Raw genomic sequence first — 15,795 nt, forward strand, 5'->3', positions numbered from 1 at the left:
GCTGTCAGGCTGGTACATTTGCCGGCTGACTTGGTTGCAGATTTTCATTCATTTGTATCTAGATAATTGCTTAAGCATCTTGATGTACATTTGCTTACACAGCATAAACATCTGTCCCAGCCAGGATATGATGGTGCATGCCTGTAATCTCAGCAGTGTGGGAAGCTGAGGCAGGAGGACCACAAGTTGGAGCCTAGCCTGGGCAACTTAGTGAGACTGTGTCTCAAAATAAGTAAAAAGAAGACTGGGGATACAGATCAGTGCAAAGGCCCTAGTATTGAAAATCAACAACAAAGCACTTCTGTTCTACAAAGGAGATTATCAGAAAACAAAGTATATGGCAGAAGGTAGAAGAGAGACTAAAGAATGAAGGCTATAACACAAACTTGACTTAGGTAAAGCATTTTAAAAATTTAAAATAAAATTCCCTCAAACTTTCACTTCCAGGAGATCAAAAGAAGAAATAAAACCACAACTCTAGACTTATGTTTTCCCATACAGTAAACCTAGTTATATCTTTGTAAAGTATGGAAAAAAGTAGTCATAACTTCGACACAAAGCATAGCACAGGAACTGAACGCAGCACATCCATTTGGATAAACTGGCAGAAATGGCTTCAAAAGAGTCACCTCAGCTAGGCCCTGAAAAAAATGGGGAAGATGTCATACAAGAAGATGAAAGGAAAAAGCACTTCTGACCAAAAGAATATAAGATATGATGTGTTCAGTTTGATTGTAGTATACAGCATCCTGAGATTAAGTTCAAAATGAAAAAAATTGCATGTATTAAAAACAAAGTCTGGCCAGGGATTTAGCTCAGTGGTTTTGAAGCCTGGTGCACAAGCGCAAGGACCCAAGTTCGATCCCCAGTACCCCCCCCCCCAAAAAAAGTCAAAGTGCTAGTCTATTCTCTCTCTCTCTCTCTTTTGTTTTTGAGACAGGGTCTCACTGTGTAGTTCAGGCTGACCTTGAACTCACTATGGAGCCCAGTGATCCTCCTGCCTCAGCCTCCCAAGTGCTGGGATCACAGGCTTGCGCCACCACGCGGGCATTACTCTTGTTGCTTTAAAAGAAAACTGTAGCTCCCTCTAGTTGCACTGCAAAGCAGAAATGAGGAACAAGACAGTACCAGGATGACTGTCAGCAGAGTGTGTGTGTGGGGGGGTGGCCTTTGCCTGATGGTGCCTTTATGATGCTTCCTGGGATTCCAGTACTGTTAGCAGGGAAAGGTTGCCTCTCTCCTCCCCTCTCTGAGGAGTAAAGAACAACTCCACCAACAGTCTCTCTGTACCAGAGTCAAGATGGATGAGTCCAATCCACCAAGGTAGTGCTCTGAAGCCACCACCACAGAGCTTAAGGACGATCCTCTTCTAAAACACACCTGTGCCCTATCAGGTCCAAACTTAGTCATCCTAATACCCGAGCTCAGCATTAAACGTGGTGTCTTCCTGGTCCTCCATGGGACCTTGACTTGAGCCTTCCTATTCCGGGATCACAGTTCCCGAGTGGGGGCACTGTCACCAGCTCCTGACTCCCGCAAGGGCATTAACTGCCCCTCCTGCAGATTCTAGATCTTCACCCCACACTGAAAGGCCACAAGGAGGATACTACCCGAGTTTCACACCCAGGACCATCTGAGCACATCTTGACTGGAGCCAATGAGTGAGAGAACTTGGCTGGCGCCCAGGCTTGCTCCCCGGAGCCAGGCCTTGGCTCCTTCGCGGACCACGGGTGAGGGGAGCGCGGGGTTCGCACCAGTGCCCGGAGGGAAGACAGACTTCGCTGCAGCCAGCCCAGAGCACGTGCCCGGGAACGCCAGCTTCCTGGCGCGGAGGACAAAGTCCGCCCTTGCCTGTTCCGTAGCTCGGGCACCCGGCACCGGGCGTCTGGGGCAAGGCGGGCAGGGCCCATGTGCGACCCCAGCCTTAATCCAGACCCTGACCCCACTTCAGGATCTGCCTCCCGGGACCCCTGCGCGCACTCACCATTGTGGTTGACCCAGGTTGGCTTCAGGAGCTTCATTGTTCGGCCGCCGCCGGGCTGAGGCGAGAGCCGCGTCCCTCAGCGCGCTCGGGCCATGGAGCCACCGCTGCTGCTTCCTCCCGCGCCGCCGAACCTCCGGCCGCCGCCCGCCCCACGCCCTCAGTGCCGTCGCGCCATAGCCGGCCCGCGCCCCCCGCCGCCACCACAGTCGCCCCCCGCGCTCGGCCGCCGCCACCACAGCCGCATCCCCTGAGCCGCTCCTCCTCCGGCGGCTCCCGGGCAACGCCGGAAGTCAAGGCGCGCACCTGCCAAATCGCCCCGGCGGGAAACCACTTCCCACCCGAACCGGGCCGTTTGGGCTCTAGCAGGCGGGGCAGCATAAGGTGGCTCGCTTTGGGTAGAGCCCAGACGTGGCCGGTGACGAGGGACGGGGCAGCCGGAACTAGCGGAGGGCAAGCGGACCCTTGAGTAGCAGCCTGGGCCGTCCTGGACGTCCAGAGAGCCAGGCGGGGCCGACGTGTCCTGGATGGCCTGTCACTAGCTCTACCTCACTGGTTCTTAGTCTGACTTATTAACTAGGTTCCGTCATTCATCAACACTATTGGGCATCTCTCGAGTGCTGGCGCCGGAATGCAGCCACCGGCGGGCGGACGAATGAGAGTAATGAGCCAGCCCCGGGGAGGATGCAGGAGAGACAGAGGCGGGCGCGAATTTGGAAGATCTGGAAGATCTGGGCCCGTCTTTAAGAGACCTGGACACGTGGACCCTATGGAACAGAGAGACGCCCCTTCGGTCACTCCCGCTACACCGCGGGGCCCAGGCCTTGGCGGACAGGCAGGGCAAACATCTAGGCAGTAGCTAGCTTTGGTATTCCTGCCGTACGGGCGGGCTCACCGCGCCCAAGAAGGCAGAAGGGAAGACTTTGAGAATCTAGAGGTGAGAGGCGCCCACAGTGCGTGGCGCACGCCTGCGACGCTCGGGGCGGGGCTGCGTCGGGGGCGGAGCTAGAAAGCGGGAGTGAGTACCTCCGCTGCTTGAGGTTGTCTGTGTTAGACGCCGAGGTCAGAATCGTAGAGAAGCGCCCCCGGAATCTCCCCACGGGAGTCAGAAGAGGGCATGGCCGCTGTGGCGCTGCGATCTTCTGCGCGGGCTCTGCGTCTGTCAAGTGGGTGAGTCCGGACACGGGCTAGGTCACAGGGTGCCCAAGGCACATGCTGATTCCGGTCCCGGCTTTTCTGCGCTCCTTCCGTACTGTCCTTCTCCACGGACATTACAGCTGATCGTGTCTGTCTTGAGAATCCTAGGACCCTAACGTGTAAGGGCCTTGATCCAAGTTGTGTGTGTGTTTGAATAGAGAGTTTAGAAAAATCTCCACGTTGACCCTGCTATCATATCTAGTACTGACAAATACCTCTACATTTGGTGGGCACGGTTTGTGCCCACTGTGAAGTGGGGAGAATCAAATATTGATACATACCCTTGCCTCTTTCAGGCTCCCTGGAACTTGGTGGACACAAATCAGAGATACTCACCAGCGAGCTTCATTGTTCGCCTTCTGGGAACTCGTTCCCATGAGGTAAAACTCAAGTCTGTGACCTCTTAGGGGTGTCAACACAACGGAAGGCTGTGACCTCTCTGGGGGGCCACAACAGGTGTACATGTTACTGGGACAAAGCAAAACTGCTTGATATTTGGTTTGCAAAATCCACAGCTTACAAAACTATTCTTAGTTGAATTTAGGCAGATGCTTTTCTGTCTTTTCAATATTTGCTCAGTTAGCTTAAAGGGAGTCTTATGTGCTTTAAAGGGCACAGCTTGTTTCTCTATGAGCCTTTCTCTTTCTCTTCTGGGGAGAGGGTGTTTCCAGGACTAATAAAGTTTCCACCTGGGATTCTTTTCAGCGCCTTGACTCAATTTTAATACTAAACGATTTGGTTTTCTTGATAGTAAATTATAACTGGGAGATGTTCCTAAGAGTAAAACAGGTTTTTGCCAAAGCTCTAAGATGAAAAACTTAAGAAATCCTGACAATATAGACATGCCAGTCACTTTTACGATATTGCCTTTATTAGTCATAAAGCATTTTCATAAATCAAAGACCCATTTAAAATGTGACTCATGGGCCGGGGATTTAGCTCAGTGGTTCCATCACCTGCTTTGCATGCGCAAGGACCGGAGTTCGATCCCCGGTACCAAAAAAATAAAATAAAATAAAATGTGACTCATATGCTTCTAATCTATCATTTTGATGTTTCCATTTTTCAATACAGTCCCAATGCACACCTGAATCCCAGCCCTAAAGATGAATACTTTCCCTTACTTTATATGTGACAACCTACCATGTGAGTTGATGGTACCCACACAGTTCTCAAAAGGACATTAGGGTGGAACCTGCCTCCCTGTGCTTTGAGTGTAGGGGGTCAGAACTAAGCACAACTCCTTCACCCAGTGGAGAGCTCAGTGCAAGTATGGGGCACTTCATTTAGCATTATGTCTCTCATGAGATTGAAAATGAAAACATTTGTTTACTTTTTATCCATTAGAGCAGAACCTCCACGAAAGAAGAAGAAGGTAGATCCTAAAAGAGATCAAGCAGTAAGGGACCGCTTGAAAAAGAGGATACGAAAACTGGAGAAGGCTAGCCAAGAGCTAATTCCCATTGAAGATTTTATTACCCCTTTGAAGTTCTTGGATAAATCAAGGTAAAGATTCTCCTCTGGGCCTGAAATCCATCAAGGGCAGAATTCCATCAATTTTGGGGAATAGTTCTAGACATGAAGTTCATGTCTGTGATGGAAATAGGTTAGTAGACTGGAGTTGACTCAGTTCTGGTCTGAGTCCTTTTCTGCTTGATTGTGCCTTTTGAGAGTTAGAAAAAGTTTTCCTGGATGGTGCCTTTGAATGGCTAATGTTGGGGAAGAAAACCAGACAATTATTTGATAAGTTCCAGCTAGATGTTCAAACAAGTTTGGATCAACTCTCCTCTGAGGTTCATGTCATTCTTTTGCCTGAGGAACCTTGGCTGTGACACATTATATCAAGGGTGTGCAGCTCTCATCCCGTCCCAGTAGTAGAAAACCTTTGGCCTCTTATTTGTCATATATATGGTCATAGTTGGTGTATGTTGTGATTGTGGTGGTGCTGGGTTAGCATCTCTTGCTGCTTTCTTGAAAAAGTGTACATAGTTCATAAAGCAACACCTTGGCATGCAAGTGAGAAACAGCAGATGCTTTTGGTGCTCCAAGGCTTAAAGAGGCTTTTTGTCTCCCTGGGATTTTGGTGTGCATTTCACTTTACTCCTGCATCACCTCTCACTAAAGGGAGCCTTTGTCTAGGGCAGAGAAAGTGGTACCATGGTTTTCTAAGGTCATGTTTCTTCTGGCAGAAAGCATATGACCTTAGCTCCCAGTGTGAGTTGCAACCTCTGCCATGCTCAACATTCCATTTCTTAATTTTCGCCAGACTTCCTCTTTTCTTTCCTAAATCCTGTCAATAGCAGGAAATGGAGATGACTGGGTCATGTGCAGTTGCACAGGCTCCCTTGCCAGTGAGGTCAGTATTCCCCAGCCTCACATCTTTGGACTTTGTGTTCACAGACAACGACCTCAGGTGGAGCTCCCCTTTGAGGAGAATGAGCAGAGAGCTCTGCTGCTGAAGAAGTGGGCGCTGTACAAGCAGCAAGAGCATGAGATGGAGAGGGATGCCATCAGGGCCATGCTGGAGGCCCAGCAGAAAGCTCTGCAGGAGCTGAAACTTGAGTCCCCAGAGCTCTACACTGAGGCCATCAAGCGGGACCCCAGATTGTTCCCCTTTGAGAAGGAAGGGCCACATTACACACCACCAGTCCCTGACTATCAGCCCCCTGAAGGCAGGTACAATGACACCACCAAGGTGTACACACAGGTAGAATTCAAGAGATAGAAGTAAAGTCAGCTATCCTCAGAACATACTGTCCTCCAGGAGTCAGAATGGCCAAACCCGAAGTCTGCTTTCCAAAAGATCAGATATGCTGGTAATAAATAAAGGTTTAATCAAAAGTGCCTTTGTCTTGTGTTACAATCATTTACAGATGGATGGGAGTGAGAGACGGTGTCCCTCTGCCAGCTACTGGGAAGAGGATGACAAAGACATCAACACCTACCCCCCACGGGAGGGAAAAATACTGGCAAAAAGGAAGATTTCAATTGTGTAGTGAAAATACCGCTTGCGGGAGGCACATAATAACCCAAAGGTCGCTGCCTGCCTCACAAGCGCAAGGCCCCAAGTTTGATCCCTGGTACCAAAAAACAAAAAACAAAACAAAACAAAAAAGCCCAAAGGAGTGGAAGTGAAGGATGTGCAGGATTTTTGTGAGCTGGGAAAGTGTGCTAAGAGAAACAGGGTCTTCCTAGTGGGACAGAGAGAGGAGCTACCTTTAGGGCATAACCTGGGCAGGGAAGCTTCAGAGAACAGAGCAAGCCAGGGACACATTAGTTAGGGCTCCTCTGTCCTCCAGGAGGCTGAGACCTGGCTGAGGAAGAAGCCTCACAGTGTTTATTACTTGTATTAGTCTGGAATAGAAAATGTATTAGTATGCTTGGGATGCAGTAACAAAATATCACAGACTGGGTGATGGTGGTGGGGATTGAACCCAGGGTCTCATGTATGCTAGGTAGAGTATGGAGTATAACTCTACCACTGAGTTACCCCCAACCCCTAATAATCTTAATTTCATATTTAAATGTTTTCCTGGCTTATTTGTATTAATATTTAGAAATTAAAATCTGTCTGAGGTTGTGTTACTATGAGCCACCAAGAAATTGGCACTGTTCTTACACTGAACCTTTACTGTTACGGGCAGCATTATCCCAACCAAAATTACTGTGTTGAAGTGCTTAACCCCCAGTACCTCAGAATATGTATGTATTGGAAGTAGAGTCCTTAAAGAGGAAATTGGGTGCCTTAAGAGATTGTAAGACTGAAGGCAACCATATGAATACATATGGAGAAGGTAGCTATCTGCAAACCAGGCAGAGAGGCCTTGGAATGAGTTCTAGAAAATAAACCAGGCATAAATTTCTAGTGTGTAAGCAACCCAGTTTGTGATATTTTGTTATAGCTGCCTGAGCAGACTTATTTTGCTTTCCTTTTTCTTTCTTTCCTTCCTTCTTTCAGCACTGAGGATTGAACACTAGGCCTTGCATATGCTAGACAAGTGGTCCACTACTGAGCTGCATCTCCAGCCTCACAGCCTTTATTGCTGTTTAATGTTTATCATTCCCCTAAACTACAACAGAAACTCTTTGAAAGCAAATTGTCAGTTTTAAGACTGTGACATTGGCTGGCAATGTAGCTCAGTGGTAGAGCCTAGCTGAGCGTGAGGTTCTGGAAGTGAACACTGGAATGATACAGGAACATTCCATCCAGAGAAATTATCTATTGATGTGAAACTTGTTCTGAAGCAAAGGAAAGCAAAATGCAACAGTGGTACTGCAGAGGAAAGACTTGAATGCTCAGATTCAAAAGAGCAAGAGGCACTTCTTAGCTGTGTGTGCAGCTTTCATACAGCTCTGCCAGCAGGTGATGGGACATGGCTGCAGGGGAGGGAGCCTCTCACAGACTGGTATGAGGCTGGCTCCCTCAGACTTTACTTGCATGTCCCAGCCCCTGACCCCCACCCCGGGGACTACAAGGTAGTTGGTGTAGTTCCAGGTATTATGTCCAGATTGCAAAATTCAGATGTTTCTTTCCTGTGATTTTTTTTGGGGGGGCGGGGTACCAGGGATCAAACTGGTCGTTGTGCTTGTAAGGCAGACGGCGGAACCACTGAGCTAAATCCCCGGCCCTCTTTCCTGTGTTTTACATGTGAGAAAAATTCTTACAGATCTTTAGCAGACTGCTCTCTCCTCATTGGCTGGAAATGCTCATTATTAATCAGTCACGGCAGCCTGAAGATTCACTGCTTAACTTAGAAACATTAAGGGTGATCCCTTGGATGGAGAAACCTTGACTCTTCTTTATACTCTCCTCTGTTCTTGAGATCCCATGAACATATAACCTCCCACTATTCATAGAAGCACAGGAGAGGAAATTTTATTCTTACTTTGAAATGATCAATTATTTTGCCCCAAAGAACAAACTAAAAGATATTCAATCCACTGGCTGCGGCCAAGAAATGGTGGTTCATATAAATATATTTTTAAAACAGCTAGAGGGAATAAATACAAAAATATTACTGTCTGAATTGATTGTTAGGTATGAAGTCTGACAAATGTGCATTTGATTTTCAACTTTTATTTGAAATCAAACATGTGAAATGGTTTTTGATACATTTTCAGGGGAAATTCTGAGGGAAGGAGACCTAAATCCCATGTACTTTGGTCTTGGTTTTCTTTTGCTTTTTTTTTCTTTGCTGAGCATGGAAGCCACAACCTCACATATGCCAGGCAAGGTCTCTACCACTGAGCCACACACCTAGCCCTTTGGGCTTGGATTTTTTTTCTTTTTATTAGTACGTTTCAATACATAGTGATTACCTTCGTCATGTAACACTGAACATATACATAACTCATCTTAATTCTTTTAACTTCTCCTTTCCCTCCCTCCCTTCCTTCCCTCTTCCTTCCATCTCTTTATGGGCTTGGATTTCTTTTTTTTTTTTTTCCAGTACCAGGGATTGAACTCAGGAACTTGTGCTTGCCAGGCAGGCATGGTGCCCCTGAGCTAAATCCCTTGGTCCTGGGCTTGGATTTCTTTTTTTCTGGTACCAGGGATTGAACTCAGGACCTTGGACTTACAAGGCAGGCACGGTACCACTGAGCTAAATCCTCAGCCTTTCCTGGGCTTGTATTTCTTAAGCAAAGACTCCACACTATCTTGCTAATTTGTATGTGCTTTTTGGTTTTGTTTTCTGCAGTATTGGGGAATCAACCCAGGACCTTCATACTGAGCTACATCCCCAGGCCTTTAAAAATTTTATTTTGGGACAGGGTCTCACTAAATTGCCAATTTGCCCAGTCTGGGACTGAATTTGTAATCCTCATGCCTCAGGCTCCCAGAGTGCTGTGATTATAGGCATTTGCCACCATGCCCAGCTAGGTTGTGTGTTTTTTAAAAACTGAATTCTCACCAGGCAAAGTGGCACATGCCTGTGATTCTAGAATTTGGGAGGCTGAGACAGGGGGATTTTGAGTTTGAAGCCAACGTGGCCACACAGTGAGTTCAAGGCTGGCCTGGACTATACAGCTAGACACTATGTCAAAGAATCAAAGAAAAAAACCGAGTCTCTGAGGGCCTCGCTGGGAGCCTTTGGTGAAGTGTGCTGGTGCAGAGGGGCAGTGAGGCCTGTCTGTTTGGCATAGTCCACCTACCTCTGCCGTGGAACTGAGCAGAGTGTGAGCCCCCTGCTTTGATGCCAGGGGCTGGCAATATATGGTAATCACCAAGCCTGGGATGTGGTAACCTGTTTCCCAAGGACAGGAAGAGGTGTTCACAGTAGCACAGCTCTTGCGACCTCTTTCTGACCCAGTCATGTGTCTGCAGGTCAGAGCTACCACTCAAGAATTTATCTGAGAATGCTACCCCTCAAGACTACCACCTGTGGTGCTAGGTCTGATTGAGCCTGACCTGGCTGTTCACAGGTACCTGCCACAACACTTGGTTTCCTGGAAGCTGTGGAGTGGCCTTAATTGTCTCTCAGAGACTTGTGGTGACAGCATTCCCTGATGCAGGTAAGGGAAGGGCAGGTGGAGCTGGAGATGTCCTGCTCTGTGTTTCAGGCCAGGCAGGAGCTCACAGGGATGCACTAGTGTTTGGGATGGTTATAGCCCCACTTGAAGCAGACTTGAGGAAGCCACACAGGCCAAGGGCAGGGGTGCTCGTCACTTGTCCTTCTCTTGTGGTAGAGGGAGGTGCCAGTCTGCAGGGGGACTCTGCCTCAGGGCCCACACCAGGGTGTGCTTCCGTGCAGCTTGCACACGCGCCTGCTCGCTCTCACACAGGGATCGCTGTGCAAATGAAATTCTGGTTACTTTCTGCCTCACAGCTTGATCCCAGGGCCCCCAGCATCCCCTGTACTGCCCACTTCCTCAGCACTTTCCAGAACACAGATGGCCCAACAGAAGTCTAAGGTGCACAGTGCTCCACAGCTCAGCTGCTTCTACTTAATATACCTTGAGGATTGTTCATATTAGTACACAGAACCAGGTTATACTTTCTCATATGCTAGCGTGAAAAACTACTGTGTAGATAAACATAATTTTAGGAATTTTAAAACATCTTCTCCTTAGGACCTGATGGCTTTAGCTGGCCTGGTGAGTCTGGGGCAGGCTGACCTGGCAAGTGTAAGGGCAGGGGTGCTGAATGAGGGTGACAACAGTATGAATGAGCAGCTGTGGGGAGAAACAAAAGGCTAGACTACCCTGAGTGGGGCTGTGTGCAATAGGTGCTTCTCAATTTACCAGCTTCTCTCAGCCACTGACACCAAGACAGGCCCAACACAGTGTATTGTGATAAGGTGACCTTGGTTGTGAGCCCTTGGTAGGTGTTAGTTGCTATGTGGGTCTTTTTACACATATACATAATTTGTTTACTTGCCTCTCCCTCCCCGCTCCAGCACTGGGGATAGAACCCAGGACCTTCACTGTGAGCCACATCCTCAGTGGTTTTTTCTTAAATTTAATTTTCAGCAGGGTCTTGCAAAGTTGTTCAGGTTGGCCTTGAACTTGCAGTGATCCTCCTTCCTCAGTTCCCTGAGTGCTAGAATTACAGGGGTGCACTGCCATGCCTACCAATTGTCTACTTATCTTTTTGTTGTTGTTGTTGTCGTCAGTACTGGAGTTTGAACTCAGGGCCTCAAGCATGCTAGGCAAATGCTCTATCACTGAGCTATATCCCAGTTCTGTCTACTTATTTTTGTTTAGGCTCTTTTTATTTTTATTTTTTTCTGGTACCAGGAATTGAACTCGGGACCTTGTGCTTGTGAGGCAGGTGTGGTGCCACTGAGGTAAATCCCCAGCCTTTTTTTTTTTTTGAGATAGGGTCTTGCTAGGTAATTGAGGCTGGCCTTGAACTCACTATGTAGCCCAGGCTGATGAACTTGTGGTGATCCTCCTGCTTCAGCCCACTAAGTGCTGGGGTTACAGGCATGTGCCACCATGCCTGGCTCAAATAAAAATTTTTTGGTAAAAAAGAAAGGGGCTATAAAAATAATTAGGATGTGTTGTGTACATGTACTAACTCCCTACAATGAATGTAATCATTGTGTATTGTAAACATCTACTAATATAAATAAACTATTTTTGTGGTGCTAGGGATCAAAAACTAGGCCCCTGTGCATACTACATAAGCACGCTACCACTGAGTTACATTCCCAGCCCCTTAAATAAAATGTTTTTATTAAAAAAGCAATCAAAATTGTAATTCCAGCAATCAGGAGGCGGAGGCAGGAGGACTGTGACAAGTTCTAGGCCAGTCTGGGGTACATAGTGAGTTCAAGGTCAGCCTGAACTAGTGAGGCTCTGTCTTGAAAAAAAGAAACATAAATAAATAAAATGCAAGCAATCCAGCCAGATGTTGTGGTGCACACCTGTAATCTCAGCAGTTGGGAGGCTCAGTGAAATTTAGATCATTTTCACTTTTTGTACTATCATAAACAGTGACACAATGAACATTTTCAACTTTTACTCGTGCACTGTCATCTAACCATTTAGGTAAGATAAACTTTCAGAAGTAAAACTTCAGGGTAAAAAGGTGTGCATTGGATATATAGGTAATTGGAACACTGGACAATCTCACCAACACTGCATGAGTGCCCTGCATTCTACAAAACCCTATCAACACTTCTGAGTTTCCACTTGGCCAAAACCACTCTGACTGTCATTTTAATTTGGACACTTAGCCATTTGGTTTTCTTTTTTAATGAACTGCTTCTTTGTACCTTTTGCCTATTTTTCTATTTGAAATCATCTCCAGTTTTTGTATTGATATTTAAGAGCCAATACAGATATTAACATAGATAAACAATAGATAAACACAGATATTAAGGGTATCAATCTTTTGTCATATACCTGGAAGCTTTCTCCGTGGTTGTATTTTTATTTATATATATATTTATTTGCAGAACTGGGGACTGAACTCAAAGCCTTTACACTCAACTACATCTCCAGTCCTTTATTTTTATTTTGAGACAGTGTCTCGCTAAGCTAAGTCACTTATAGTCTAGGCTGGGCTTGAACCTGCAATCCTTCTGCCTCATTCCCAAGGTGCTGGGATCACATATGTGCACTGTTTTATCCAGCTGTGTGTGTGTGTGTGTGTGTGTGTGGTGGGGATTGAACCCAGGGTCTAGCTTATGCTAGGCACATACTCTACCACTGAGCACATCCCCACCCCTGACATATCTCCATATTTTTTATTTTTATTTATTATGGACTTGTCATCATTTTCTTTTATACAGCAGCTTTTTTTCACATTGGTTTGTCTGTTTCAGAATAGTCACATACATAGCCAGGCATGGTGGCAAATGCCTGTAATCTCAACACTTGGGAGGATTGCTGTGATTTTGAGACCAGCCTGGGCTACGTTCTGCAGTAAGTTCAGTGCTATCCTGAACTACATAGTGAGATCCTGTCTCAAACAAAACAGAATACTCACATACATTTAACAGTGCTGATGCTCCAGGCTGGTCCTGGTGACTCTCCTTCCTTGTTTCCTGGCACTCCCAAGGAGCCCTTCACCCTGACATTTTTTCTCTCTCCATCTCCCCTTCTCTTTTCCCACAACAGCTCCAACGTACCATAGTATTCTTTTTTTTTGGTACCGGGGATCGAACTTGGGATCTGGAGCTTTCGAGGCAGGCGCTGGAAACACTGAGCTAAATCCCCGACCCTACCATAGTATTCTATATTAGAGTGCTCTATACTAGACTCCATACTAGAGTTTCAGCAGAGCTGGGCCTCCAGTCTCATCACACTTGTACCTCCAAGAGCATGATAAATACCTGCTGAATTAAGGGACCACCCTCTTACTGGTCTCTCTGACCCTCTACAATATACTGTCCACACCCTGGTAGCCAAACCGATCTTTTAAAGATATAAATCAAATTATGCTTCTCAGCACACTTTTAGGCTAAACGTTAGACTCTATTCTTTTTTTTTTTTTTTTTTTTTTTTTTGGTACCGGGGATCGAACTCAGGACTTGGCGCTTGCGAGGCAGGGGCCAGAACCAGTGAGCTAAATCCCCGACCCGTTAGACTCTATTCTTTATCAAGACTCATCAGGTCCCTGGTACTTCTCCACCCTCATCCCCAGGGCTCTACAGCCCACCCTTCCTCTGCTGCAGGCACTTAGGCCTTCTCCCTTTGCCTCATTCGTGTCAATGGGGCTGCGTCAAGGCTGTGAAAGCTGGCTCCTAGTCATTCAGGACCAGCAATATCATATTCTCTAAAGGCCATATGAAATGAAGACCAGCAATAATGGAAGGTTGGCCCTCCATCTCTTCTTGCTGTTTTCTTTAATACCGTTTCAAAGTCCCGTGGATATACTAATTTCTCAAAAGAAGGGAAGCAAAAAGAGGGGAGGATCCTGGTGCACCTGCGTTTCCCCAACCTTCCTTGCGGCGCACCTGGGCTTCGGCTGTCCGGCGCTCCTCCCAGTCGCGGCAGCTGGCCAGGTCGCGCAGCCACTGCTCGCAAGCCGGCCGCTTGCCGTGTACATAGTAGTGATGCAGGAAGTGCCTGGCGCTGCGGCAGAACTCCCACTCGGCGCGGTAGGTCTCACAAGGCCGCGGCGGCTGAGTCAAAAGGCAATGTCTGAGCGGGGCCGGCGCCGTACCCACGGCCCCGGTTCCGTCCCACCCCCATGCCCGGGGAGGAACCACTTAATCTTGAACCACTCGGATAACCGTGGTAACCCAGTGCCAACCACACTCACCCGCCAGCCGCCACTGTCTGCCATGTCAAGAATACCGCCAAACCCCGCTACCCCACCAGCCAATGAAAACTGAAGAAAGCTGGCTCTGTGTGACTGACAGACACAGAAACCAATGAACTCCGAGATATAGCAACCAAATTCTCACTCACTTCCTCCAGAAGCGCCAATAAACAGAACCCAGCTCTGAACCGAGCAGCTAATAACAGGCAAAGAAGATGCCACGCATCGAGGGGCGGAGCCGGGGCAGGGTGGGCCCGGTGGCTTGTTTCCAAACTCCGAGGGCCTGGAGCTGGGCTGGAGTGACAATGCGATGACAGCATCCATCTGCCTGGTGCCTGGCTGGAGTCCTGAGCTGCGCAGTTATGGTTAACTGTCCTGAAACCCTATGGTTCAGGTGACTTCTTTCCAGCAAGCTTATTTTTTTCAAATCTCTATGACCTGGTTCACTGTTGTAAGCACATCAACTCAAGACAGTGAACCTGCCAGGTACACAGCTACAGTAGTCTCGCCTGAGTGTCCCCTCAGAGCAGAGGTGAACTCACAAAGTAACTGGGATTGGTTGGGGCGTGATGTGTGTGGTGGAGACCGGTGAGTGGGGCTAGGGCGCTCCTATAGCTTCCAAGAAACCTAGGCTGGAAGTGCAAGCTGAGAAGTGTTCCTAGCAGAAGCAACAGAAGTAAAGGCAGCTGGTGGGCCTGCAGAAAGGCCTTTGCAATACTTTCACAATGGTCTTCCGATTAGAATCAAGTAATCTATGGGAGGTGGGGGGCTTACAAAGCAGTTACTGGACCTATCCTAGCAATGAGTCAGTTAGACTCCCTGAAGATAGGAGAGAAAACTGCAGTTTTACTAGGGGTCTTAGTGTTGAGGTAGCTGGCTCACCCACCAAGTTTGGAGAAAACACTAAGTGATGCTGCAGGCCGTATGCACCTGGGTGAATGCTCCAGGTGACTACACTGTCATTAGAAGGCCCCAACTACCACCAGAATATCCAACAATAAGTTCCACTTCTCTCTCTGGCCATAGAGTATGTCTTCAGCAAAGGACTGAGTTTCACTGCACACATAGGTGTGGCTTAGGGAAGAGAAAAACCAAGGGCCAAAGCCTACAGTAACTTCATTGTGTATAAAATGACAATTTTTTAAGGCAATGTGTTCCTGCAAATAGAGGCTGCCTACTTGGCAGGAGGGTTTTTATCTCTGCTACAGAAACTGAAACTAAGTGGAGGGACTGGCCCTCATCACACTGCTTCATCCCTCCCCAAATCACATCCACTGCCAGGGAATATTTGTGCCATAAAACAGCTCCGAACACCCTGACATTCATTGGTGGTCCTCACGAAGGACATGTGGGGAAACCCTGGGGCTGCCAACCTGGAGAGGGCATCAATTCCTCTCCTGAGGTTTTTTCCTACCAAGAATTGAACTCAGGGCCTTGCACTTGCCAGATAGATGCTGTGCCCTGAGCTACATCCCTAGCTCTTCTCTTGAGTTTCGAAGAGGAGCCCTGTCTAGGGCAGGACCTTTCTGCCCACAAGAGGACAAATCCTGGTACCTGGGAGACTTTCTGGGCCTAACTATTCTTATTCCAGGAGTCAGGGAGTTCATTTGTCCCTATATTTTCCAGAAGTCCTAGGGGAGGAATTTTCTAACCAGATGGTACGGAGCACCTGCAAATAGGCTTTCCTCTTAACTTCTGGTCAGTGGCCCAACCACCAATATATGTTAGTACCTAATCAAAAATTTAGAGGTGATCTAAGTTGTAGTCATTGCCTGTTTTTACTTGAAATTCTTGATTTAGAATTATTCTCAAGGAAAAAAAATTAAAATAACTGGATTAGTAGGCTAGATTTCTTATTACAGAAAGTGAAGATCTGAGGCTAAATTAAAACTAATCAAAACAT

The 15,795-nt window shown here is 47.4% G+C and overlaps 3 protein-coding genes across 6 annotated transcripts in view; 1 reads left to right on the top strand and 2 right to left on the bottom strand.

Annotated features, from left to right (window-relative positions):
- Positions 1-2,271, bottom strand: part of Hira (histone cell cycle regulator) — a 108,182-nt gene extending 105,911 nt beyond the window's left edge. For all 4 annotated transcript variants that reach the window (XM_087198139.1, XM_087198140.1, XM_087198142.1 and 1 more), the window contains exon 1: positions 1,985-2,271. In XM_087198139.1, coding sequence (XP_087054265.1) covers positions 1,985-2,021 — 37 coding nt within the window. In that variant the 5' untranslated portion in view covers positions 2,022-2,271. The remainder of the gene's footprint in view (positions 1-1,984) is intronic.
- A 53-nt stretch (positions 2,272-2,324) lies between these two features.
- Positions 2,325-6,022, top strand: Mrpl40 (mitochondrial ribosomal protein L40). The gene is made up of 4 exons (XM_004843245.4): positions 2,325-3,151; positions 3,475-3,558; positions 4,526-4,684; positions 5,579-6,022. The coding sequence occupies exons 1-4, from the start codon at positions 3,099-3,101 to the stop codon at positions 5,901-5,903; spliced, it is 621 nt and encodes a 206-aa protein (XP_004843302.1). The 5' UTR covers positions 2,325-3,098; the 3' UTR covers positions 5,904-6,022.
- Positions 6,023-8,239: 2,217 nt separating this feature from the next.
- On the bottom strand, positions 8,240-15,778 carry CUNH22orf39 (chromosome unknown C22orf39 homolog). The gene is made up of 3 exons (XM_021257045.2): positions 13,893-15,778; positions 13,585-13,752; positions 8,240-9,967 (listed from the first exon to the last, which is right to left on the bottom strand). The coding sequence occupies exons 1-3, from the start codon at positions 13,914-13,916 to the stop codon at positions 9,842-9,844; spliced, it is 318 nt and encodes a 105-aa protein (XP_021112704.1). The 5' UTR covers positions 13,917-15,778; the 3' UTR covers positions 8,240-9,841.
- Between the last annotated feature and the right edge of the window lie 17 nt (positions 15,779-15,795).

Source organism: Heterocephalus glaber, unplaced genomic scaffold (genome assembly GCF_053883595.1).
Source record: "Heterocephalus glaber isolate CG9 unplaced genomic scaffold, H.glaber_assembly_v1.0 deba00001687, whole genome shotgun sequence".
In the NCBI taxonomy this organism is placed as follows: Eukaryota; Metazoa; Chordata; class Mammalia; order Rodentia; family Bathyergidae; genus Heterocephalus; species Heterocephalus glaber.